Consider the following 26,828-nt stretch of genomic DNA (forward strand, 5'->3'; position numbering starts at 1 on the left):
GATAGATAGATAGATAGATAGATAGATGATTGATAGATAGATAGATAGATGGATAGATGATAGATAGATAGATAGATAGATAGATGATTGATAGATAGATAGATAGATGATTGATAGATAGATAGATAGATGATTGATAGATAGATAGATGATAGATAGATGATAGATAGATGGATAGATGATAGATAGATAGATAGATAGATAGATAGATAGATAGATAGATAGATGGATAGATAGATAGATGGATAGATAGATGATTGATAGATAGATAGATGATAGATAGATAGATAGATAGATAGATAGATAGATAGATAGATAGATGATAGATGGATAGATAGATAGATAGATAGATGATAGATAGATGATAGATAGACAGATAGATAGATAGATAGACAGCTAGATAGATAGATAGATAGATGATAGATAGACAGATAGATGACAGATAGATGATAGATAGATAGATGGATACCTCCACACCTTATTCACTGTTGCCGACAGACTGACAAACCCTTCAACATCTATTCCTGCTGAACTGGTGTCCAACAGGTCATGCAATGACTTTGCAGCCTTTTTTACAGATAAAATTCAGAAGATAAGACAAACAGTATGTGGCTCCTCCAAAAGCAACTTAGTTATGTCACCAGTTCCTCCTCAGTTTCTCAGAAATCTAGAAACATTTCAACCCATAGACCATGCAACTCTGACAGAAACGGTTCAGAATTTAAAATCCACTCCTGCTGCCTTGATATGATGCCTACAAGCTTGCTGAAAAGTGTTTTTAATTGTGTTTCATCAGATGTATTGAAGATAGTAAATGCTTCTCTTCAATCAGGTCAATTTCCCAGGGCACTGAAAACTGCAGTCATCAAACCTCTCTTAAAAAAGCCTAATCTGGATGCTTCAGTACTTAGTAACTACAGACCCATATCTAACCTTGCGTTTTTGTCAAAGATCATTGAGAGAGTTGTCTATCAACAAATTTATTCTTTCTTGACCCAAAACAATCTCTTCGATGCTTTCCAGTCAGGTTTTCGACCACACCACAGCACTGAAACTGCACTTATTAAGGTGTTAAATGACATACGCCTTCATACTGATGCGTCTAAAATATCAGTATTGGTACCACTAGACCTTAGTGCCGCATTCGACACAGTCGATCACAACCTGTTGCTTGACAGACTGGAGAGGTGGGTTGGACTTTCTGGTGCGGTGCTAAATTGGCTCAGATCCTACTTAGAAGATCGCGACTTCTTTGTGTCGCTTGGGAACTGTGAATCTGAGCGAACAAAGATGACATGTGGAGTCCCGCAAGGCTCTATTCTTGGGCCACTTTTGTTCAACATCTATATGCTCCCACTGGCCCAGGTCATAGAGCACCAGAACATCTCCTACCACTCGTATGCTGATGACACACAACTTTATATTACAGTGTCACCATGCGATTACAGTCCACTCCATCCACTGAGTGACTGTATCCTACAGGTCAATCAGTGGATGGGCCAGAATTTTCTCCAGCTCAATGCAGAAAAGACAGAAGTCATTGTGTTTGGTCCCAGAAACGCAAGGCTTGAGGTCAGCAGCCAACTTGACTCAATGACACTACAAACCACCGACCAAGCTAGAAACCTTGGTGTTGTTATGGACTCAGACCTGAATTTTAAGAGCCACATAAAAACTGTCACTAAATCAGCCTATTATCATCTCAAAAACATTGCACAGATTAAAGGATTTCTTTCTAAACAAGACATGGAAAAACTAGTCCATGTAGGCTAAATTATTGTAACGGTGTCTTTACAGGTCTCAGTAAAAAATCAATCAAGCACCTGCAGCTCATCCAGAATGCTGCTGCCAGAGTCCTGACCAACACTAAGAAAATGAACCACATGACACCTGTCCTTAAATCACTGCACTGGCTCCCTGTGTCTCAAAGGATTGAGTTCAACATCCTGTTACTGGTCTATAAGTCACTGAATGGGCTTGGGCCTAAATACATGTCAGAGCTGCTGGCTGGGTATGAAGCATCCAGACCCCTCAGGTCATCAGGGACAGGTCTACTCAGCGTCCCCAGGGTCAGAACCAAGCAGGGTGAAGCTGCTTTCAGCTTCTGTGGTCCACACCTGTGGAACAAACTCCCTGAACCTCTGAGGGGGGCACAAACTGTCAGCTCATTTAAATCAGGGCTGAAAACACTGCTGTTTACTGCAGCCTTCATATAGTATTGATTTGGGATTGATGGATTGATTTAATATTGATTTGTCTGCTGTCGAATTGATTTTAAATGATTTTTGAATGTTTTAATTCATGTTTGCGATTTTAAACTGATTCTAACTTTCAATTTCTCTTTCCCTCTGTAAAGCACTATGAATTGCCCTGTGTATCAATGGTGCTATACAAATAAATTTGCCTTTGCCTTTGCCTTTGCCAATAGTGAATACAAACAATAATAATGTGTGGGTAAAATAAGATGTGTGTAAAAAGGTTAAAAAGATTCAAATATATTTAGATCGCATAGGTTCAAAGTGCATGTGGGTCAGACGGAGGGGTTGCACGGCTGTGTTGTGTTGGGTGTGAAGGACTTCTTGAAGCTCCGTTGAACAGTGGGGTGTCTGTACCTGGTGATGTTGTCCATAATCCTCAAGAATTTGGTTCCGTCCTCATCCACCTCCCCAAGAGTGCTCAGCTGCACACCCACCACAGACTGGGCCTTCTTAATCAGCTTGTTGGCATTTTTTTCTTCAAGCCCAGCACACAATAGTGGGGGGGGGGGGGGGGGGGGGGCAAAACAGTGCTAGCTGCCACATTCTGGTAGAACAAGGTCAGCATCTGGCTGCACACATGAGAAGACCTGAGCCTCCTCCAGCAAACCAGTCGGCTCAGGCCCCTCTTGTACGCAGCCTCTGTGTTTTCCAAGCATGAATGTTGTTATTTTTCTGTTGAATGTTCTTCATGTGCTCTAAATGAGTTAATAAAACCTGTCAGGATGACACAGATTTGCAGCACAGATTGATTGAAACATGCTGCACATAGTTAATCATTTCAATGCATTTGAATATTTACATCAATGTCTCTCTGCGTCTGTTTACTGCTCAGACCTGCTACCAAGTGGCGCCTCCTCTGGATCCCAGCCGTTCAAATTACATCTACGCGGCGATATTAGCTCAGACTCTCACGCTCGCACTCACAGTGAGGAGCAGCTCTTCTCAGGGTGAGTCAGGGGGAGCGAGGACCCACCGCATGCATGTCAAAGATGCAATGACAAGTCAGAGCTCATGGTGTGGGTCTCTGTCACCTCAGGCAACTTAACAGCTTGCACCTATGTGCTAACACACAGGATGCAATGTAACAACGCAGACAACTGAACTCCTGATGACATCATTCCTGATGACATCATCCTTGGACACGTGACTTCCAGCACAGTTTGTCGACTACTGTGTTGTGTTGCTGCTGCCTTAAGAGAGTCACTCATAACGCAGCCGTTGTTCTCTCATTGATGACTTCTCCGGTTTGGCGCAGCGGGGTTACACAGATTCCCCCTGGGAAGATCTCAGTCGTGGGGCAACTACAAAATTATGTTTTACTTTGTTAACACTGAGGGACGTGTGATGGCCAGAATGTTCAGAGACTCACACGCGGGATCATTTTTAAAGTTTAATTCAGCCACAGTTGTCACTTTTTATTCAAAATGTGTTTACAGAATGTGGGAAAACCTGAATTCTCCCACATGATGTAAGTGAGCAAGAAGACACGTCGCCCCCCAGGTGTAACCTTCAGCTGCCTCATGGACTCCAGGGTCAAATGAGACACTGAGAAGAAAAGGGAAGCTCAGAAGGCGACTTTTTTGCCCCCTGTATTTTTCACATTCTGTGTAACCTAGAAAAATTGATGCCACTGTGTTCAGCAGCGTTTCCGTCCCCCACCATATCAGATGGAGGATTTTGACTAATCTAAACTAAGCAGTTGGCGTGACCACTCACTCTCTAACTGCAGTTGGAGCCTCCCAGCTGACTCAGATCACATGATCTGGCTGCCTCTTGGAGGCTGGCCGACCCCTCTGTCAATCTGACTCCTGTTGAACTCCTGCTATTGTTGTTTTGTCATGTTTCGCAGTTCAAGCAGGGAACCTCAAACTACTCTTTCCCTGGCCAGATCCACCAGCTCTTATGGGGGCATCCTGAGGCATCCCAGGGCCAGCATGGTCCTCAGTCTTCCTCCTCCCTGCTGGATATACCTGGAAACCCCTGGAACCACTTCACCTGGCTCCTTCTGACACACGGAGCAGCAGCTCTACACGAGTCCCTCACGGATGACTGGAACTTTCACCTTAAACACACACACTCAGTGTGGAGAACAAAATAGCAGCTAATCAACCTTTGAGGAGGATCCAGAATGGAACAGAAGGAGAGCAAACAGCACACAGGTGGACGGAGGTGTGGGGGTGGGACATCGTCTCAGCTGCTGTGGCTCACGTGACATGAGATTTCACCATTGTTTCAGACTCATGACGGCCTTCATCCAAGTGCAACCCGGCTTGTGAATTAATGATGTTAATGTTTGGTTCAAAGTGTGTGTGTGTGTGTGTGTGTGTGTGTGTGTGTGTGTGTGTGTGTGTGTGTGTGTTTGTTTTAAACGTGAGGTAGAACACGCCTCGATGAAGAAGTCACAGGCACTGATGCCGCCACAATCTACAGGAAGTGATGACTTCCGGCTGCTGTGTGATAGTTCATCAAACCCCCACCGACATACACTCAGACAGCTTCCCTATATCGCACACACAAGCACACGCGCAGCAGCTCAGGAGGCTCTCAGGGGAGTAAAGAGTGTGAACTAGCAGAAGCAGCATGTCGGCTCAGAGGGAGGGGAACAGCAAGCGAGAGAACCTTCTGAAAACACCCGAGGAGGTAAGAATGGAGCGAGTTGACGTGTGACTGCAAAGCTCTTGACCACCAAGTTGTTGTGCTGCTGGAAGGTTTATTCATTTGCGTTGTAACCTTCTAAAAACAGATGTTTTCTTTGTTACTACAAATTCAAATCCATCCATTTTCTATACCGCGTGTTTGTTAAGTGCTGCTCCAAGAGGCGGGGTTCACCCTGATCGGGTCACCAGCCCATCACAGGGCCATCAGGAGCAATTAGGGTTTCAGTATTTTGCTCAACACTTGGATGCGGTCACCAGGGGGACGTGGGGATCGAACCAGCAACGCTACGGTTGCTAGACGGTTACTGTACCTCTGAGCCACGCCACGCCTACAACTTATTTATAGAACACAAAAAAAATTGAATAAGTTACAAAAGTCAGAATTTGAGTCACTTTATCCAAACGTCCCTTTTTAGCTGCCGTGACCATGAATCATGGTTATTTTTGGGCTCTTAGATGATGCAGATTGAAGCACAGTCGCCATCTTTATGAGGTTACGAGCTACGTTCCAACACAAGAGAAGAATTTAAAGTCAGTGATGCAGCAGTGTGAGTTTCCTGAGTGTCAGCAGGGGAAGTTTGTAACACAAACTATCATAATCAAATGTTCTCCCAGAGCTTAGTGATGCTAATCTGTGTGTGTGTGTGTTTGTGTGTGTGTGTGTGTGTGTGTGTGCGCGTGTGTGTGTGTGTGTGGCAAAAGAACAGGGGAGGTTGCAGGTTAGCACCGCTAATGTAGTCTGTTTGTCTCAGTTTGATTTCTATTCTATGCACTAATATTTTAATATCCACTTCCCAGGGAGACGGCCTATCAAGAGTCAGACAGGTAAAACACAACTGATACCAAATTCATCCAAAGTGATGGATGAATGATGCGCTACAAGTCACCACACACAGCGGGATAAGAACGATAACATGAACAATAAGTCGATAAGTGCTGAGGAGCAACCCGAAGGGCAGGCTGTGTAATGTGGGGGTTTTTTTTTTTGGGGGGGGGGGGGGGTAATAATACTGTTGCATTGCTATAGTTTGACCCTAAGGTGGATTTATATACAGTTACACATTTGAAACATCCCAGCCTGGTGCACTGACGAGAGTCCATTGTTTCGAGCTTCAGGTGTTTCAGTAACAGCTCATAACGAGGGGAAGAGTTAGTCCATGCTTAGTTAATCATTAGTTAACAGCTAACTGATGTGCCTAGTCATCATTTCTTAGCTGTGCTTCAGCTAAGATAGATGGGGGGGGGGGGATTCATGTTCCCCGCTTCAAGATGAGGGCCAACAAGAGCAGTAATAAGTGGTTGATGTGCTTACGTCATGTTTTATTTGAAGCCCTGTCACATAGGTGAGGCATTAACTTACTGACCATTGATGTTTCCTTCTTTTAAGTGTCACAGATGTTTTTCTCCTCACAGTTTTCGCCGAGTCATGCGCGAAGACTGGGGATGACGAGGAGACAGCGAGACAGGAGGGTAGCCGACGTTCCAATGGCTCAACCTGAGAACATCCTGTGTTACCTCACGTGATTCAACTGTTCCTCCTGTCTCCTCCAGGACTTTACGGAAGATGAAAACCCCGAGGAGAAAGCGAGGCGACACAAGGAGCTGGAGGTATCATCCGCCCGAGCTTTAACAACCACGCCAGCTTTGCTCCCCAGCGCTCACGGAGTCTCTGTGTCTGCAGCTGAAGCCTCTGTACAAGGAGCTGCTCTACACTGTCACGCACAGGATGGGGAAGCCGTCGTCACCGGAGCCCTTCACAGACAGCCAGCTTCACCAGTTTATCAAAGAGGTAAACCCCCCAAACACACACACACTCACACACACACACACTCCGTCCCTGTGTTGAAGCTGATCTCAGGGGTGCCTCTTTCTCCACCAGGCCCTCACAATGACGGAGGCAGAGCATTGCAGTCTGGTGGAGAAAGTTCAGAACACCGAGGTGAGAAAAGGAAGTCGGCGTTTGGTAGCAAGACCCTCAGTATAGACCAGGCATGGTACTTTCCACCTCCACCTCCCACTCAGTGGAAGAGATGCGTGCATGGTGGAGGCAGCCCCTTCTCACCTCACCTCCATATCTAAACCTCCACAGCCGCCTGCGTACTGCCTGATGGCCACGGTGAAGGAAGCCAAAGACATCCTGGGTAAAGATGTCAGTGGTGAGTTCTTCACGTCCTCACGCGTGCTCATTTAAATCACGTGACCTGACAAGTATGGAGACGGATTGTTCAAACATTTAGTGCAAATGTTCAAGGTGGAATCCTTCTTGCCCCCCTGCACGGGGCAAAAGTGTGACTTCCCTCCGTCAAGTCGTTCCTCGCAAGAGAGGAAGGGTAGGGGGAGGGAGGGGGAGGGGGAGCGGGAGCGTTCACAGGAGGACTCCTGAGTTCTCCTTTCACGCACTCACCACAAGGAAACTTCCACTTCAATTCTGGCTCTGCTGACTTGTCATCATGCATGTTTTTGGCGTGTGGGAGGGAAGATTCTTCTCTGGTGCCCCCCCCCCCCCCCGCACCGCTGTGACACCCATCAGAAGATGTTCCATCATTTCCTACACAATAAATTACATCTCATGGGAAATTAAATTCTGCCCAATTCTAGTGCTCTGAATAAAACATTGTGAAACCCTTTGTCGACGGTGGCCTCTGTTTTCTGTGGCTGCCTTTAAGTTGCAACAGAGGGAAGTAAAATTTTGTTGCGGCTGCGCCACAGGTCTCTTCTCCACCCGTTGTCACACAGGTTTCAGCGACCCGTACTGCCTGCTGACCATACTGGAGGATGAAGAGGAGAGCCGGACGCGCAGGTCCAGATCCAAACCCTGTAAATCCGTCGTCAAGGACGCCGTGTCACACGACAAGATTTACCAGACAGACATAAAGAAGCAAACACTGAACCCCGTCTGGAACCAAACCTTTGTGCTGTGAGTCTGAACGCGTGCGCACGCATAAACTCAGTGGCTTCCCCATCACTGAATCCTGTTTCGTGTTTAGAGAGTTTGAAGACGTCGCAGGCGCCAGCTTCCACCTGGAGATGTGGTGAGACAAACGGCCAGAGCACCATTTGGTCTGCTTTAACATCATCATCATCATCATCATCATCATCACTCTTGCTGCACCACTGTTGTTTCAGGGATAAAGACGAAGAGATCTCACTCACTCAGAAACTGGAGGAGTTCAAAACCAACTTTAACAGTTTAAGAAGGTGGCGTCTTCTCTCTTTGTGACCAAAACTGCTGACGGGGCAACGCAAAGGTGTGAATGGTTGTTGTTTTGTCCGTTAGGATGATCAAAGAGGCCAAAAAGGAGAAAGGAACGGATGATTTCCTGGGAAAGGTTGTCCTCAAGCTACAGGTAGGAAACATGGCTGCTGTTGTATTCATCCTCCTCGAGGTTTTACACTTTAACTCACCACCCTGTGACTTTAGGATCTCCACTGTACTGAGGACAACTGGTACAACCTAGAGCCGAGAACAGAGACGTATCCGGACCGAGGCCAGTGCCACCTGAACCTCAAGTTCATCCATAAAGGGGTAAAATCCCGTCAAGAGTAGCGCAACAACTCTGATGTGAATTTGTTAGATCTTGAGCCTCATGGATGAGGAACACTTCAGAGAATCTTTGATGTCGTCACCGTTGCTCAGGCCGCAGCGTTCACGGGTTCTAGAACAGTCGAAGGACGACACCAAGACAGCAATGATTCCCTGCAGAGTTCAGGATGGAAATACCACACACACACACACACACACACACACACACACACACACACACACACACACACACACACACACACATATGTAATAATTATATATGACAGCCCCCTGAGGTTCCTGCTTTAATAACATGATATGAATGTTATTATTCGACGTTCCGACTCCTCTCCTAACACCTGTAGAATTGTGGGAACGTTCCCGCAACGCTGACCCACATCACCTCCAAGTTCTAGTCAAATCTGGAAGAACTCGTTCGGATTTAAAGTTTTACAGGCATTTTTCAGGTCAAATGGTGTCCCTGTAGGTTCCATGTAAATCAAGATGGTAACCAAACTGTAGGCAAACATGTAGGGAACGTTAGTCGGTGTTGTAGGAACGTCCCTCCTGACCTCAGTGTACCTGTGTGGGCGTGTCTCGTAACGTGTGATTGACAGAGGGACGGGACGCTGAGCGCTGGTCGGGACGCCTACATCAACTACTGTGGGATCCTGCAGCAGTTTGTCCATTCTTACATCTCCAAGGAGCAGGTAGAGGAAACGTTCCCTCTCGGCTCTTCCCTCCTGCTGGGGATTCCTCCTCCTCACCCCTACATCTCCTTTCACTCCCCTCAGAGCTCTGCTCCCTGGAAGGGCGCTTTGTGTGGCGAGGCTCAGACCCTGCTGGAGCTCTACGCCACGCAGAATGACCTTTCACCTTTCCTCCAGGACCTGGCGTAAGTACAAGTGTGACAATTAGGGGCAATGACTCAATATCAGCTCTCCTGATGCCGTTAACAGCTGTTTGCTGGTCAGTGAGCAGGATCAGGCAGACCTCCATTCATGATCTCAGCTAGGATCTAACCAAGTAACAAGTGTGGCTGTCGCTGAGGACGACCGTAGGTGGGGAGACAATCACCAAGCGTGGTTTCTTTCTTGACAAAGGGTTCATTTATCCGTTTATCTTGAAAATGCTTTGCTAACTTTAGAAAGTGGCTCTCATCTCACCCATGGAACGAGATCAACTCACCCCCCCCCCCCATCCCAGGACAACAAGCTCAGTTCTCTCAGTGTCATTCAATGATTACAGTATTTATCATCTGGAGATAAAAGTATTGCTGACTGATTACTAGCTCAGCTGTTCTGAGCTTTTATAAATACATGCTGAGAGCTGATCCTCACTAATGAGAAGGTACGAGCACATTTTCTCACGATAGCGGATTATAGTGAAAACACAAAGGTCACATCTCCAAAAAACTAAATAAAACTGAGACAATGAAGAAATGACCTTGTTAGGCACTTCTAGCCTTCTAAGATCATCCCAGGGTTTGTCTAGAAGACTTGGCGTTGATGTTTTCTTGATACTACTGGATAAACTGACCCGTTTTGTCAAGAACGGAAAGTAAGAATCAGAGCGACTGAGATGAGTTCTATTAGTTCCTGGGATCTGATAATAACAGCATTTAAAACTAATTCCTAGTTGAATTACTATTCAAATATTTCTGAGATGAAGTCAACTCCTCTCAGCCGCTCGTCCTGCTCCGGTACCGTGTGTTGTGTGTGTGTGTGTGTGTGTGTGTGTGTGTGTGTGTGTGTGTGTGTGAGTGTGTGAGTGTGTGTGTGTGTGTGCTGTGTGTTCTGAGGACCTTTGTGGACGTGTGTGCTCCTGACAGGAAGTGGGTGGCCTACAGTAAACTCTACCAGAGCTTAGAAGTGGACTCGTCTGTTCTGTTCCAGCAGCTCACCAGTATCGAGTACCACTGGCACCAGCAGCAGCTGCCATACCAACAGGTATGAATGCTGGTGACCTTCAGATGACCTTTACCCCTTCATGCCACGGTTACTCGGTTTCTGTCTTTGTGTATCTGGAGGCCGTGGTGAGTTGCTTTTTTGCACTTTTGTGAACAGAAACAGGAACTCGGCGACTCTCTTCATGGTTTCCTGCATTATGGACTCTGTCTGGTGTCCAAATACAGAGACATCTTCCCCCCGACTCCCAGCGCCACGCCAAAGCTCCACACAATACTCAGGTATGTGAGTGTAGAAGTATTTTCTGAAATACTGGATGCAATATAATTTGCAGATTCTGAAAAGTTCTCTTTTTTTTTCTTCTTTTTTTTTAGGCTCTTGGTCCAGATCTGTAAGACTCAGGCTTTTCAGAAACTGAACCCGGCTCAGTTTGAGCTGCATGATGAAGTCAGCGATGCCATACAGGTCAGTGACCCGGTGAATGACATCACTGTTTAGATGCACACCTCCATAATGACCTCATCCAACTCCTTCTAACAGACAGGTACGCAGGAATGGTTCATCAAAAAGAAGGGTTTGCATCAGCCAATGAAGAAGGTGAGGAACGCTCTGGGGGTTTGAGGCTTGAAGGTTTTCATTTCAAACTGCTGGTATGACAGTATTTTTGCATCACATTGACATTCAGGAGCTGTTGGAGACCGTGAGCGCCCTCTCCAGTTTGATTGGGGAGGTGCAGGAGGACATCAAACACAATATGGACACCTGGAATCAAGTGTTTGTCAGGTGAGGCCAGGCAACCGTCGCCTGTCCGTCTTTGATTCGAAGGACAGTGTTCAAACCTGTGTTTCTTCCTCACTAGCGCCGTGCAAGTGGACGCCTTCACCGTGATCTATCAGATGCTTGACTCTCTGGTAGGTGAGACCATTGGAGTCGTCCATTTCCTCCCTGCCGTCTCACCTCAGAACCTCTTGTCTCTCGTCCGTAGCTGGCAGAAGAAGTGAGGGGAACCTTGTCTCTGATGGAGGGCCAGATGGAGCAGCCTGTAGCCAAAAGTCTGTTCCCTGTTTACGTCAGCCTGCAGGCCATCCACAAAAACAAGGCCTTCCTGCAGAAAAGGTCAGGAATCCCATCCAGACACAAACTACTGCAGCCCTGATAGACGAGCATGCTCTCCTCCACAGTCCACACCTGCCTCTCAGTTCCCTACACTTCGATTAAAAGTGCATATACATGTTTTTACACAGTTCATTTTTTCATATTTTGGTCAATTTGGGTTTTCAACTAAGACTTTAGTTTAAATAACTTTTGCAGGCTTTCCTTTTAGCTTCATGAGTCAAATGCCATTTGCGATAGCGCCTCCAGATAGCACACACGTCTGGGCTCCCTTTCAGGAGAAAAAGAACAAAACGCAGTTGAATTTGCTTTGATTTCAGCTTCAGGTCAAACAAGCTATGTGCAGTTTCTGCATGACGGACAGCTGACATAGAAATGGTTGTCCAATTTGGAAATGGCAATGTCTTGAGTGTAACACAGTGACATAAATCATTCCCTGGAAACTAACGATAATAAAAATGGTGTGAAACTACTGTCGGTTTAGCAGGGGTGGTGGTCCGGTCCTGTTCAGGACCACGGTCAGCTGGTGTCAACCCCCATAACCTCTGGAAAACTCACCACCATGACTAAACCTCCAAACTCTGACTGATGGTAGAGATAGACTGGAAAATGCTCCCAGTGCTCCCAGTAGCCCCGGTGGCCGCTCTGTCTGGTGCCGACAGTCAGGAGTTTGTGTGTTCTTTCAGAGGAGCTCTGGAGCTGACAAACTTTCACGAGGGCTTCCGAGATGCACTGCCGTACTGGCTGAAGGAGGCGTTCAGCACCACTCTGGACAGGGTGGAGAGGGCCGTGCAGGTGGACCAGGTAGCTCTCATTATTGAGTGTAGAACGGAGCTTTCTCCTCCTGCCCAGCGTTCTGGTTCTAACCCTCCTCTCAGCTCCAGCCCCTGCAGTCTGGAGCAGTGCCGGTGAAACACAGCTCCTCAGCGGTGGACCTGGTGGCTTGTATCCAACCCATTTGCCAACTGTGGGAGCAGCTGTCCTGGCCCGACCCCGAGGAGGCCTTCATGCTCATGGTCAAAATCACCGAGGTGCAGTAGTGCTGCAGCTAGTATGTTTAGCATGTTTGTAATAGACATTAAAGGGAAAGTTCACCCAAAATGGAAAATGCAGTCCAAGGTTGGGGGAAAGTTTAAAAGTTTGATTCACTTCTGAAACTCCAGAGGAATTTTTTTGGACTGAAAACCTTCCCCCGACAGTCCATCAGCATGAGGGGGAGAGGATCGTACCTGAATTTTCATTTTTGCTGAACTGTCTTTAAACTTTACCCTTTAAACTGACTGGTCCGCTTTCCTCTCGTGTGTTTTCAGGATGTGTGTAAGATTGTGGTGACCTACTGTCACACCCTGAAGGAGAGGGTCCGAGTGCTCTCTGAGAACTCCGACCATGGACGCGCCATCAACATGGTGAGCACGAGCAACAGGAATAAATGTTCTGCGACTACTTAACCTGCCGGCGTCTCAGACCTCCCCCGTCTCTCTGCAGCTGTGTGTAGTCGTGAACGACCTGGAACACCTGCGGTCCGTCCTGACTCGACTTCCTACACAGCTGAACTGGAAGGGGCTTCAGGAGCGCACCCATCATGTGATAGGGGAGACCCAGTTCCACAACACGCTGCCGTCCCAGCTCCAGCAGGCCCAGAGCGTGCTGAGCCGAGAGATCCGCTCTGCTCTACACACTTTGGGGAAAAAGGTGCGGACGTGTGGGTGTTTGCGTTTAGATAAATCTGGTTTTCTTCAGTGTAATTAACAGGCTTTCTTCTGTATGTCTTTTAAGCTGAATACAGACATTGAGACGTACATGAGGAGCATGGCAACCAAGCAGAGGATTCCCTCCCAGTCCACTGAGGACGTAAGTGCTGGTCCATGTTTTCGCTCTGTTCCATGTAGGTTATGGCTGATATACTGGTCCGTCTTCTAGGCTGCTGCACCTCTGATGCGCTATTTGGAGCAGGAGCTGCACTACATGAATGAAAACCTGGTTCAGGAGAACTTCAACAGGTGCTGACATCTTTTATTCCTTCATCTTATTTTTAATGAATTCAGGTTTTGTCAGAAATCCCGCTGATCTCATTGTCTCCCTGGTCCAGTCTCCTGACTCCGCTATGGAATAACTCGTTGAAGATTCTGTACCAGGTGGCAACCCAGCATTCCCAGCAGGAGGGGCTGATGGTGTACTGTCAGAGGCTGCTCTACACGCTGCAGGTCTGTCCTCAGCCTTAAGGTTCCTGGTTAGGGCCAGAGCCGGTTCCTTGTTTGGTCTGGAACTAAATCACTCGTTCCATAGAAATTCATTGCCCCCAGAAGGTGATCGAAGAGCTGCAAAGGTCGGAACATTTCCATTCCTCTCATTTTATGTTAAGTTCTCAATAGCGTAGTTGTGTTACAGTTACACAGAGGTGAGGGAACGCCCGTAATGTTCTCTAAAGGAACCAAACACCTTGAACCTTTACAGACCATTGAGAATGTTCTTAAACATCCTCACGTGTGCTTATGCCGTTCCAAGTAACCTGTATGATGTCAGGAGAACATTCCTTGTTAGTTTATGGTCTTGTTGCAACATTTCATAAAGAAACTTTGGGATGTGAGGAGCAAATATCGGCAATGTTCTTTTCAGGTCAAATGAAAAATATTCAGTTTTGGATCTTTCAAAAGAAAAATAATGTTTGGCAAGAAGTTGAACATTGAAAGAACATCTCTGCTGGTGTAAAGGACGTCCCGGTTCTTCGAAGGGTTGGGGGATGGTATTTGGTGGAATTATGGAGGAACATTCAGAGTATTCTGGGAATGTTCAAAGGATCATTTAGGAAGGATGTATGTTCCCTGAAGCTCTTCCCACTGCGTTCTTAGAGGTGGGTGGTTAAGAAGTGAAGTTCTCAAAGGTCAAGAGAAACATTTTTTAGTAGACATTCAGGGAACATTCAAGATGTTCTGGGACTGTTTGGGGGACCATTATCATAGGACGTTCCTAAGATCCTTGAATGTTGAACGTGAACGTTCAGGGGATACTGTAAGGGAACACACATTGGAGGTTCCCTCTCGGACTCCACGCTGTGGTCTGGGGAACCTATTGTGACATTACAGCAACCTTCGAGGAAGTGAAGTTTACTGTTCCTCACTGGTTGTATTGAGGAGAATGTTTTCTCAGCCTTACCTAACAAGCTCTTTCTACAGGAGAGAACCTCTAACATCCCACTGCTTGTGTTCTCTGGTGTGTTTCAGTGTCTAGAACAGTGCTTCCATGCCGAGGGAAATGGACTTCCTCTAAAAACGCTCCACTCTGATGAGTACAAGGTGAGAACCCAAGACAGCAACAAATCCCTTGCGTTGTAAAACACAAAATCACCAATGAAACGTTTCTTTCTGTGTCCAGACTCTCAAAGCTCACCTGACTCATCACTCTCTGAGCAGCCAGCAGCTGGTGGAGAAGTTCCTTGAAAGGAAGATTTGGGAACAGGTGAGAAAACCTTCTGAGTCGTACTGAAGAAAGAAAACTGAAGTGCTGTCCTTCAAACTTCTCTGTTTCTGCCCGGAACGTGACAGAACGTGTACAGCGGAGAGAAATATGGTGCCGTCACCCTGCTCACGTCCTACCGCAGATCAGACCAGCGACTCCGAGTTGAGGTGTTGAATGCGGTCAACCTCTTACCCATGGACTCGAATGGTGAGTCCACTCAGAAATGTCACAGAACCACCTGGAATGTGGCAACAAGACCCTCATTGCTATGGGTTCTTTCCTGTTTGTTCCAGGTTTTAGTGACCCATACGTGCAGCTGTGTCTGGAACCTCGTCACACCTTTCCTGTGGTAGAACCTTGCTGCACTCAGATCAAGAGCTGTGACCTCAACCCTCTATTTGATGAGGTCTTTGAGTTGTAAGTTCGCCTCGGGGTTCTTTTTCAGGGCTCAGACTGCATCGTCCGTCTTGATGTTTAACCCGCCTCCTTCACATCGCAGCCTAGTTTCTCTAGAACAGTGCCAAGCTCCTGGGGCGTGCCTGGTGGTGACGGTTCTGGACCATGACACCTTGAGAACAGATGACTTTGAAGGTGAATCCTTCCTGTCCCTCAAAGCTATCCCTGGAGTTGCAGGACGAAGGGACAGAGCTGAAGAACTGACTTTGCAGCCCGATGTCACCCCTGCTCAGATCCGCCTGCCTCTGATGCATCCAAAGCCCAACGGTAGGACCTGTCAGTGCGTTTTACAGGAGAATCGGATTTACCTGCTCGAGGTTCCAGGGGCAGAAATGAGCTGTCAGGATTGAATAAGCTTTAGTTTGAAGGAGTCAAACACAGTGATTTCAAGATACAGGTAGCAATCATGCTAGCATTTCTCTGGTCTGCTTAACAACTGCTTCCATCTTCCAAACCGGCCAGAATTGGTCCTGCTGGCTGGAGGAGGCTACTTTCAGCCCTCGAGTGTTTACAGGACACCAAACAAAACAGGCAATTTATAATTAGCTCTATTATAACGTCATAAGACAATGTCCCAACTGAGGGCCGCATAAAGGGATCTTATCTTATCTTCAGACATTTGCAGTTTCCAGCTCAGTTTCTTTCTCTTACAGTCTTGACAAAAAAAATTTTCAAACAAGAGTTCCCTTGCTGAAACACCTTCTAATAGTAGTCCATCTAAAAAAAAAAGAAAAAAAAAGAGGATAATAAAGAGCAGAAATTTCACCCAATAACAGGCCCCTCAAATCATAGGTGGATTTCATCCGCCACTTCACCCAGTTCACACAGCAAGGGAAGTCTCTCCTCTTCTGGCTTGTTCTTTGACCTGCTGGTCTCCAGAGCTAACGCTTATGTTCCTGAGCGTTCCTGTGCACTCAGAAATCCTTAACTCTTGTTCAAATTGTATTTCACAAATGATTCTGTAAGGCCGCACACTGGTGCAGTGGTTAGCACTCACAGCAAGAAGGCAGCTGGGATAGGCTCCACCCCCCCATGACCCTTAAAAGGATAAGTGGTAGAAAATGGATGGATGGAAATGATTCTGCACTGTAGCTGTTCTTTATGAGACGTGGTGAGGTTTATGTGGTATATCTGTAGGCCATCTTTCCTTGTTCAGTCCTCATCTCCTGTGTGGCACAGCATAACTCCCTCCGAGAAGCTAAACACAAGTCATTCCCGTGGAACAAAGACTTCCATTCATAGAACTTCCTGAGGCGGTTGTGTGTGTGCAGCTAACTGAAAATATTGGTCCCCCATTCAAAGTTAAAAATCAGGTAGTTAGAATTGTCTCTTTGTTACGTAGATGCTTTTAATTCCAGGACTAATTTATTAGCACTGTCTTGATGGCGTATTTTTACCCAGTTAGCATCCAACCATCATTTCATCCAGTGATGAGCACTGATAATCGCGTAGCCTGCGTGACCTTCATTCGCTGCCTTTTGTCACAAGCGTTAACCTGACAACATCAGCTGGGTCTTCAGATTGACACTCCTACTTGAATCGGTTTGGCTTTTCAAATGGTTACAACATCATCAGAACAGCATCAATGTGACTACACTTGTTATTTGCGTGCATTTTCCCAGAGGACGGAATTCTGAGGTTACTGGAGTCCAGGAGAGGCGAGCGAGAGACCCAGGCTTTTGTGAAGAAGCGAAGACAAAGAGAGAAACAGTCCCAGGAGGGGAATCAAGCGTGACAAACACACCAACAAGTTCTTGCTCCAAAAATATACAATTTGTTTTAATGATCTGTACCAAAAAACAAAGAAGGATCCACTGTGAGGAAACACTGGATGAGTGCGAGTGTGTGTGTGTGTGTGTGTGTGTGTGTGTGTGTGTGTGGGGAGAATGCTCAGCATGGGTTCATCAGACACTGTCACAGTGATCATGAACACCTTCACACCTGCATGTACAGAGCTGTCCGCTTCCTGGTGCTTTGTCTAATCAGTGCAAGAGAAGTATGACATCACTTATATTTTTATATATATATATATATATATATATATATATATATATATATATAAATGTATTAGACTACAGTGAAATGTCAGAAATTACTACAAATGTAAAACTTTTGGCAGAGAAACCTGTCACACTTTGATTTTAAACAGGAAATTGGTTGGTATTAACAAAAAAATGTCTATGTCAAAGTTTAAAATGAAGAACAGAAGTAAAAAAAAAAATTTCAAAGACTAAACAAGTGACATTGATTGTGTTAAAATGCGTTTCTCTTCCAGTTTATGTAGAAGAATATTAGCTAAACCTGAGTGCTTTAACAGAGCCCATCTGTTGTACATTTCAACAAATATTACTACAATTTTTAAATATTTCCCATTAATATTCAACAGTAAGTGTTTCGATTTCTTTTTTTCTAGAAAAAAAAAACCCAACTAAAATAGTATGAAAGAAACAACAGCAACAACAACAACAACAACAACAAAGCCGATACAATGTAGACAGGAGCTACCTGCAGAGTCGTGGTGGCCCCCTTTGGCTGTAGCAATAAAGGATTCTTGTCTGGATGAAACTAAATATGCCCTTCACACTGTTCTCACTCAGACTTGATGACTCGTCTCTGACTCTCCATTGATGGTCACTCCTCTGACTCGCTGTCATCTATCCAGTTACTCTTCTTTAGGTGCAGATTAAACCGCATCTCTCCAGAAACCGAGACACCGATACTCAGGAAACCAAATGCGAACACACAGCAAGTGCAGATTTGTGGGCAGCCGCTTGAAGCTCACAGCCAACCGCCATCACTAGTGTATGCGTCTCATTAATAAGAACTAGTAGTAGAACTAGTAGATTGTTGAATATATAGTAAGCAGGTATATTTTAGTAGAAATCGTTGATTGGTCACATCTGGTAAAAAAAACCTGCTCCCCAACTGTGCAATATGAGGACTCTATGGGTTATGAAACTTGATTTCTAGAGTTTTTATGAAATGTTTTAGAGCATAAAAGTCAAAACTTCCATTGATGGTTGCTGACATACAGTGATGGGGCCTTTTCAGGACCTCAACAAAATGTTGCAAATGAAAAATATGGAGATGTACAGAAAGCCTTCCTGAAATGTTTTCATCAGAAGGAGCTGATTCTTCCAAAATAGGTCAACTGCTGGTTACTTTCAGGAGTTAAGAACAGTGTTGCTGGTTGAGAGTCATAACTAGTCAAATGTTCTGGTGTTCCACTGGTAACACAACTCTAACTCACTGACTCACTCACTCATCATTCATCAGTAATCATCATCATCCAAAACCAGATCAGTGCTCATGGTGTAACACAAACATCAGAAAACAACCTCGACGTAGTTTTGGATGGTGGCAGAGATCCAAGGCTGGTATGAGTGGAATCAGGGCTGACTGGTCTGGAATCTGTGGTGCGTTCACGGTGGTCCCACTGGGCTGAGAGGTCAGGAGAGCGGCTGCTCCAGTGTTTGTTCAGGGCAGAGCGGACACTCTGTGGAGGCGGAGCAGCTCTCACACTGTAGTCCGTGGCCACAGGGTAGCGACACGGAACCCGGCTCGCCACACGTCACACAGCACTGTCTCTGTTTCCTGTACACCACCTTGACAAACACACGTTTACAGAGATCTTAAACTACAGACCGCTGCAGGATTTGAGGGGCATGAACAACCAGAACCAGTGAGCCAAGGAAGAAGACAACATGCGGGCGCTCGTCTAAAGGCTGAACGTAGAAGTGGTTGGGAGCTATCCAGCCCACCACAACAACATGAAGGCGATATTCTGTTGTCGGAAATCAAAAACCATCACTTCATCTAATCGTTCGTGAACTCAGCACCACTGATTACCTGCAATGTCGATGTCTAAATACAGAGATGTATGAGAACCGTGTGATCATATGAACGCTATTCAAGCTTATTACCTGTTCCACAGCGTGCAGGCAGCTGCAGAGCTGAGCCTGCAGACTGAGGACGGACTCCAGGGGCAGTCGGTGTAGAAGCTGCAGTTGGTGTAGTGCTAGATGGGGGTTGTCTCCATTCCTCAAGCTCTCCAGGGCCTCCTGCAGGAGAGAGGCTTGCCGTTGCGCCTCCTCCTCCGCCTGCCTGGCTCTCTCTGCCTCCATGGCTAACCGTGCCGCATGGGCACGAGACTCCTCTGCATCTGCTTTTAGTGAAGCCCACGACTGCAGGAGGCAGAGCACAGGAGAGCCACTGTCACAGCTGCACGTCCACGCACCACTCAGGCTAACATCGGTTCACTGCAGGTTCAGCAGCGTCACTCATCCAAATCAGAGAGGCCTCAACGTGGATTTACAGTTGCTCTTAACAAGTTCTTTTAGTATTTAATGATTCTGTGCCAAATTGAACCTTACAAGCCGTATTAAATCAGCACCACCGCGACTGAGCCCGATGCAACAAAACCTGGGACAAATGAGGCTGACAGGCCAGTGTTTTGTCAGCTCTGGTCCTGGTTCCTCGATCAACAATATAAAACACAGAGGCAGTTTGTCACCACTTGTGAGATCTTTTATCATCTGGACAACAAATTCAAGCCGTCTACATTCAACACTGTTCAGTCGGCCTGGAGTGAAAAGATAACAGTCAACATATGTGTTTGATTGCTGTCATTTTATCAGCGATTCACGTCCACCCTTTTACTAATGGAGGCCGCAGCCCACATCTGTTCAGATCTCGTGGGCGCAGCTGAACACCTCTACTACCTACCTACCTGAGCTGTGTGTCTCCAGCTGTGCCCCCACTGCTTCAGAGCCCTGTGAGCTTCCTCCAACTCCTGCTTGAGCCTGGAAGTCTCTGCACAGGGGCCCGACGGTAGCAGAGCAGGGGGTGTGCCAGGTGAGCCCTGCCCTGACGGGAAGTGCTCCCAAATATTAGTGCTCATGCCGTTAAGTCCTACAAGAGAGAGATTAAATATCAGCCATCTGATCCTTGAGCCACTACACCAGAGAAGCTGACTTCAGTGATTACACACCTAAGGAGCTGTGAGTTGGTCCCAAGAAGGAGCTCTCTGACTGGCCAGCTTGTGACAGATGCGTAGAAAAGAATGGAGACACGTGTGGTCTGATTGGGGGAGACGGTGAAGGGGAGCTGAAAGGGGCAGAGCTGCTGAAGGATCCTGGGATGTTGACTGGAGCAGAGCTCTGCAGCTGACTTCCTCCTATAAAGAGAAACGGTTGTGAGCAGTGTTCAGACTCTACAGGATTCTCTGTCTTCGTGTCTTTGTAGTACCAAGCATCACTCCCACGCTGGGCAGAGCAGAACCACTCTCCAAGCTCCTCTCCAACGCCGAGACACCAAAATCATTCAGGTCCAGATCATCCAGGGCCGACTCTGAAACACGCACCATCACAGCACTAAGTTCACGTCTTTATTGTCCCTGCAGCTTGAAGCACAGAACAGAATTTTGTACATCTCAACTTACCAACAACTGATTCCACAGTCTCACTGGTGGGGTAAAAGGGCAAGGCGTTAGCGTTCATGCCCGATGAAATGCCGGTTCCTGGGGGGCCAAGAGGTGCAGGGCTAGGAGGAGTGGCAGCCAGGCTGGAGGGGATGCTGGAGGACAGACTCAAGGGGCTACCCACCGGGAGAAACACCAACAAGTCCTGAAGGAGATCAAATGTAGGATTTGGAGACACAAGTGGAAATTTATCCTCATGAGAAGAACACGCACTCTCCCACAGATGTTTGTGGTTCTCAAAAAACATCTTTCAATAAATATAATAAAGACTTGTCACAGTTGTCCTGATGACACATCCTGTCAGACCAAACCTTTGATAAATAAAGCAGAGACAAGAGGGATGGACGTTTGTACCAAGTGTCCCCCTAGAAGCTCGACCTCAAGGAAGGACATTGAACCTGAATTCAAACTTTTAAACTTTAAATTTAGTTTGTGTATTTTTGCTGTTTATTTTGAAGCTGATGTAACAGACAAGTGCTGAGGCTGATGGGGGACCCTGAGGTGACCCTGAGGCTGATGGGGGACCCTGAGGTGACCCTGAGGCTGATGGGGGACCCTGAGGTGACCCTGAGGCTGATGGGGGACCCTGAGGCTGATGGGGGACCCTGAGGTGACCCTGAGGCTGATGGGGGACCCTGAGGCTTATGGGGGATGCTGAAGCTGATGGGAGACCCTGAGGCGACCCTGAGACTGATGGGCAACCCTGGGGCTGATGGGGGACCCTGGGGCTGATTGGGACCCTGAGGCTGATTGGGACCCTGAGGCTGATGGGGAATGCTGAGGCTGATAGGGGACCCTGAAGCGACCCTGAGGCTGATGGGGGACCCTGAGGCCGATTACTGTTCAGATTCCTGCCCTAACAGGGGCTGGTGAAATTTAGGGAGACTGTTTCAACCGGCCAATCAGAGCAGACTTTCAGAGATGAGTGCTGTATTTCAGTCAGGTAAATAGAGACACTGCAGTTATGTAGGAGTATTAAAAAAATCATAAGTTTTTGAACATTCAAGTATGTCCAATCCACATTAATAACCGGCCTGTTTTAGCAACAAACCTATTAATAAAAGTGGTCTTTTTACCTGTTTGCTTTGTCCTGATGCCATTTCTCTGTTACGCTGCTCAAGAGCAAAACTTCTCTGCTTGGCCTGAAACCAACAAGACGATGTCAAAACACGCAGGAAAAACAATGTGTCTGCAGCTCCAGACCTGAACTTCCCCTGTCTCACCTGATCCTCCCTCTCAAATCCCGGTGCCCTGCCGTACCCCCCCTCTCCTGCCCACGGAGACAGAGGCTCCGCTCCCCCTTTCATGTCCTCACACAGAGACAGAACGCTACCCAGCAGTCCTTGCTCTGCTACACATGGGCCAGCAGAGGGGGAGAAGGTGTCTGCAACAGGACCAGACCCCATATTGTGCCTGCTTGGGCTAGAGGAAGCCTCCTGTGCAGCAAGGGGCTCCGGAGGTCTGGGGGGTGGAGGGGTGCTGGGGGCGGGAAACGATGGTTCCTCGGGAACAAAGGGCTCTGGAGTGTGTTTGAAAAGAAATAAGAAGTTAAATTAGATGCGTGTGTGTGTTTTAGCAGTGCTCCGGGTCGTGGTGCAGGACTTACTTTCAACATGAGCGAAGGCACAGAAGGGTCCTCTGGGACAGCTGCCGCACTGCTGCATGTCATTACACTTGGTGGACTTGTAGATCTGTGAGGAACAACACGTCAGTACGCCACCACGCTCATGCTTGTGCATCTGGAAGCTCTGCTGACACACACAAACCTCTGGGTGGAACTGCTGCTCCGTTCTTGTGTGGCAGTACTGGCATCCCTCTGCACCCTCACATTTACTTGGATCCCCCCACTCCTCGCTCTGCTTTACTGCTGGACACGGCAGCGCTCTGTGGCGGCGAGAACAAGCAACAGTGTCATCAAGCGCGATGACGCCTGAGCTAAAACAACAGCACCATGTGTAGATCTGAGGGGTCACCTGTATTTGTGCTTGTGCGGGCTGCGTCTCCTGTCTTTGCTGTTATGGTAATATGGACAGGCGTAACCTTGGCGACACAGACGAGGGGGTTTCTTACACAGTTCTGTCTTGTAGTGGGACAGCACGTAATTGTTATCTAAAGAGAACACAGATGCACAAAGCAGAGGCCATGAAGTCAGCAGATGAAGTCCCCCAAACATGACATAGCAGTTGGACCGGTGTCAGAACCGACTCCACATATTGTTGCGAGGAGACCTTGCCAGCGCGGTTCCTCACTCAGAATCTTCTCTATGAGAGCTGTACTGGCTGCCTGGCCTGATTGTCCTTCTCCTCCACCTCCCTCTGACGGTCCCGAGCCGCCTTGAGTCTCCATCACTTGCACTTCCCTAGAGACCCACAGCATAAACTACTAGAGTTTACACACTTCTAAGAAAATCAAAGACAGTTTCATGTTAAAATAAGGCTCGTTAGTGCACCTGATATCATAAACAGGACTTCGCAGGTCATGTGATCCATGTGCAAAGGCACAGTGGGAGCCGTTCTTGCTACAGTGGCCTTTTGCATCAGTTTCATGAATACACGAGCCTGTCTTATAGTAGCGGAGGTGGTATCTCCGCTCTGTGTCCCCCGCTGTCCGATGAAGGAACGAGCATCTGGAACACACAGAAAAATAAGATTCTAGACACGAAAACAAACATAAGAAGCACATTGTTTTACTTTCATGTAAAAGGCGGTGATGGAATTACTCAGACTCAAACACTGAGGTGGCTTCATTAACACACACAGGGGAGGGCACCAGGCTATTAAGATACAGCTACTGTTGAAGTGAGGTAGAAAACAGCCGTACAAATAAAACTGGTGTGCGATTAAAATGATTTTTTTTCAAGGACATGTGCGAGTTTTGCTGGATTACAATGACAACACCAGAAACAGAAACGCTAGACATGCAGACCAACAGGCCCCTAAGCCCCTACATTATTATTAGTGGACCAAATGTAAGCCCAGGACTAAGGCTGAACTGGATTACAGACTACAGTGTCATATGATAGGGAGGATATTATTCTGCACACTCTTTAAACATAATGTCAACAGAGAACCGTAGACTAGTGAGATCTGACTGGGACTGAAATAAATGTGGAACACTGCATCTCTGGCTGTATTCGTGCCACAAGTGTGAGAATATTTAGTACATCCTTTCCTCTGTAGTACCAACACATCGATAACTAGCCCATAACAGTCCTGTTATGCTGCTAGTATTGGTGCTGTTCCGTTAGTTGTATTTGTACAATGTTGAACTGATAATGAAAAGGACTCAAATCCACAGGCAGTCACAGAAAGTCGCCTGCATGGAGGATTTCTTGGGTTGGTTAACCCTGAGTTACAGGAAAGTAATCAAAAGTTAATTCAAATATGTGAGTAACTTCCAGGGAATCCATCCATTGTGATATTTTTTCGGTCAAACTACACTCCAACAACTCTGTTCGCTTCAACATGGTAGTGGCATGACAATGCAAACAGGGATGAAGAGGGAAACAGGAAGTCTGTGCAAGTGCCTAATTAACATGAATGGAAGACCTTCCAGTTTGAGCCTCCATCCATCCTTCACATTAACATTTCTTTTCTCCTGGGGTCTCCAGAGGAAGACCACTCGTCCCAGTCCAAAGAGCCCCAGATTGAGAAAACGTCTGTGTTCAGGTGCTAATGCACACTGAGAGGATGACGCATCAGCTGCTATTCTTCCGACTTATCTAACTTGAATTGTAATTCTGTATCGGGTGGAGACATGATCACTACTCTACCCAGTAAACCAGCAGCATTTGCATCTTTACATGACAAAAGACCCTAATGAACTGCCTGAGCCTTTACATCTGGATAGAGATGTGGGCCACGATCTGAATATCACTGGAAGCCTTAAACATTCATAGCTACAGTGACATCTGTAGATCGCCAAAACAATACCAAAGAGATTCCATGTTAAGATAGCTCAGGTTTTTTTTTGTCATGATACTCAATGAGTACAAAACTCTTGCGCAAAATGAGATTCTGTACTCGAAAAGAGGGTCGTTTGGGCTTAATCGACAAAACGATTCCCCTCTAAGTTGTTGTAATATCTATCAAGACTTTTCCCGTTCTGAAATCCCTGGTTTTGCATAAAAATATGAGCTTTGAACAAGAATGAAGTCTGAGTTGCACTCACTCATCTCCATCAGGACAGGTGCCGGTTCCCTCATCATATTTGGTACAATAAATGTCTGGGCTGTAGTTGAAGGTCCCATCCCTTCTACGTATGGGTCTACGACGCCGCTGGTTCAGGAAATGCCAGTGGAAACAGGAAAAAGGCCGGTGCTGTGTACATTTATGCTGTACAAACAGGGGGCACTGCTCAGTTCGGAACTCCTTCAGATATCTAAGAGAGGAGGAAGCATCAAGAAAGACCTTAACACACTGATTTGCCATAGTCTTTTGCAGCAAAGCTACAACAGGAGCAAGAGTGTATTACTGTGTATTTGCAGTACTATAAACATGCTAGAGCGAGGTGATGCTCCACCTGGGGTCCCACTGTCTCTCCGTATCCTCTGTTCCTATCATAAACCTCTTCTCACACTGCATAAATCTATAAACATATGTAGCACTTACACGTACTCTTAGACAATTAGACTGAATCATCTTGGTGCTGTCAAAGAGTGACGTTAGGCCTCTTTATCGAGGACTGTTCCTTTGAATACCCGCTCTATCACTAAATATGTTTGTTTCAGTCGTACAAAAAAGTAGTATTAACTTTTCACATCTATTTTTCAATGAAAAATGAGCTGTGTTTTGGTATAGCCACACGTGAGTCTGTGTACATGAAGCTAGCTAATCCAGCTAACTAGCTACGTACGTGTAATGTTGAGGTTTCTCGGGCTGTACGTTCAACACGGTAGCGGGAGATGTCGAGCCCCCCGCGGATGAAGACGACGAGGACGAGGAGTGACCCCCGGTAGCCGTCGCTGCCGAAGATATCGAGGGCTGTGCGTGTGTTTTAGACATTTTCCCTGTCTGAAGCGTTACAACAAGAACCTTGTTTTTAGCTTAAATGCTAGCTATTCTTGTTAGCTTCCAAATCCGCATTCTACAACGTTGTGAGTTTGCGCAAGACAGGAGGAAGTAGTACCAAATGTGGCGTTCAGGACACATTGGCGCTGTCGTGATTATGACTATCAAACATTCACGTCCGGGTACTACCACATAAATATGTGTGGCTGTCGAACCAAAAATATAAGCGCATCCTCTCCAAATGATTCGTAAAAGAGAATTAAGAGAAAAAAGTACAATCTTTTCCTTGTTCCTTTTATAATGTGTCGGATGAAGGAGTAGGTTCGTCCCATGTCCTGAGCTTCAGGTTAATGTAAACATTAAATATCCATCAAAATAAATGACGTAAGAAATTTTGACAATCTCATATCATTTTCAGGGTGGATTTCTTGTAGTCATCTAATTCGTATCTGGTTAACAAAATCCTTCTTGTGGGTAAACACACTGCAGTAACGTCTTGACAGGAAACAATACCATGAATATCGTTTCAACGTGTATTCAAGTAGCTCTCACTTTTCCTTTGTGTACTTCTGCCGTAATTCAAACTCCTATTTTCTTCTCCTTCTTCTCTCTTCCAATTATTGTCATATTTGTGCCAGAGATGTATTTCACAGTATTGCAAGGCAGAGCCTGATGAGAGTTTTTGTGTTTCTTGACTTTGTTTTACATTAAAAAGTGAGAAAAGTAAATATGTCAAATATAATTGGGACGAATTCATTTCTCTTGTGTTATTTGTGCTCTATAATGTGAATTTCTAATGAGAAATAGTTCATGTTGCCTCGTTGGCCAGGCCCTTCTGGGAGAAGTCATCATCTGGGACTTTCCTGGCTCAGCTGTCTACTAAAAAAACATGCAGAGGTATATCACACACACACACACACACACACACACACACACACACACGAAATGGGACTACGTGAGACGCATTTAT

General features: G+C 46.4%; 2 protein-coding genes across 3 annotated transcripts; one reads left to right on the plus strand and one right to left on the minus strand.

Moving 5' to 3' along the window:
* Positions 1-4,771: 4,771 nt before the first annotated feature.
* unc13d (unc-13 homolog D (C. elegans)) lies at positions 4,772-18,484 on the plus strand. Its single transcript, XM_086196273.1, has 34 exons — positions 4,772-4,898; positions 5,714-5,740; positions 6,329-6,385; positions 6,467-6,523; positions 6,597-6,704; positions 6,795-6,854; positions 7,005-7,071; positions 7,652-7,832; positions 7,903-7,947; positions 8,042-8,113; positions 8,193-8,262; positions 8,337-8,441; positions 9,056-9,148; positions 9,233-9,333; positions 10,270-10,387; positions 10,505-10,626; positions 10,720-10,810; positions 10,886-10,942; positions 11,031-11,128; positions 11,205-11,256; positions 11,331-11,461; positions 12,145-12,262; positions 12,337-12,489; positions 12,769-12,864; positions 12,944-13,150; positions 13,235-13,309; positions 13,379-13,458; positions 13,548-13,662; positions 14,680-14,751; positions 14,831-14,914; positions 15,001-15,121; positions 15,208-15,331; positions 15,414-15,637; positions 16,993-18,484. Exons 1-34 carry the CDS (start codon positions 4,839-4,841, stop codon positions 17,103-17,105), a joined length of 3,354 nt encoding a protein of 1,117 aa, XP_086052399.1. The 5' UTR covers positions 4,772-4,838; the 3' UTR covers positions 17,106-18,484.
* unk (unk zinc finger) lies at positions 17,139-26,196 on the minus strand. Of its 2 annotated transcripts, none has more exons than XM_086196275.1 (15): positions 25,704-26,196; positions 25,020-25,229; positions 23,299-23,475; positions 23,078-23,208; positions 22,823-22,958; positions 22,616-22,733; positions 22,456-22,540; positions 22,073-22,368; positions 21,926-21,991; positions 20,811-20,994; positions 20,618-20,719; positions 20,361-20,546; positions 20,096-20,281; positions 19,294-19,554; positions 17,139-18,975 (listed from the first exon to the last, which is right to left on the minus strand). In XM_086196275.1, the coding sequence occupies exons 1-15, from the start codon at positions 25,850-25,852 to the stop codon at positions 18,887-18,889; spliced, it is 2,376 nt and encodes a 791-aa protein (XP_086052401.1). In that variant the 5' UTR covers positions 25,853-26,196; the 3' UTR covers positions 17,139-18,886. The 2 variants fall into 2 exon arrangements, with proteins under 2 accessions (XP_086052401.1, XP_086052400.1); XM_086196274.1 differs by having other exon boundaries at positions 17,140-18,975; positions 20,100-20,281; positions 25,704-26,193.
* Positions 26,197-26,828: the final 632 nt, after the last annotated feature.

This window comes from Aulostomus chinensis, chromosome 23 (genome assembly GCF_037954235.1).
Source record: "Aulostomus chinensis isolate RoL2024-O1b breed Wild chromosome 23, RoL_Achi_v1.0, whole genome shotgun sequence".
In the NCBI taxonomy this organism is placed as follows: domain Eukaryota; kingdom Metazoa; phylum Chordata; class Actinopteri; order Syngnathiformes; family Aulostomidae; genus Aulostomus; species Aulostomus chinensis.

Excerpts from the sequence above, each read along its gene's own strand:
- unk (XM_086196274.1), bottom strand. The coding sequence starts at position 25,852 with ATGTCTAAAACACACGCACAGCCCTCGATATCTTCGGCAGCGACGGCT. Across the intron at positions 22,959-23,077 it reads TGAGGAACCGCGCTGGCAAG|ATAACAATTACGTGCTGTCC; the intron begins GTCTCCTCGCAA and ends TGTTCTCTTTAG. Across the intron at positions 20,995-21,925 it reads CATCAGGACAAAGCAAACAG|GACTTGTTGGTGTTTCTCCC; the intron begins GTAAAAAGACCA and ends GATCTCCTTCAG.
- unc13d (XM_086196273.1), top strand. The coding sequence starts at position 4,839 with ATGTCGGCTCAGAGGGAGGGGAACAGCAAGCGAGAGAACCTTCTGAAA. Across the intron at positions 6,386-6,466 it reads GGAGACAGCGAGACAGGAGG|GACTTTACGGAAGATGAAAA; the intron begins GTAGCCGACGTT and ends TGTCTCCTCCAG. Across the intron at positions 8,263-8,336 it reads AGGTTGTCCTCAAGCTACAG|GATCTCCACTGTACTGAGGA; the intron begins GTAGGAAACATG and ends CTGTGACTTTAG.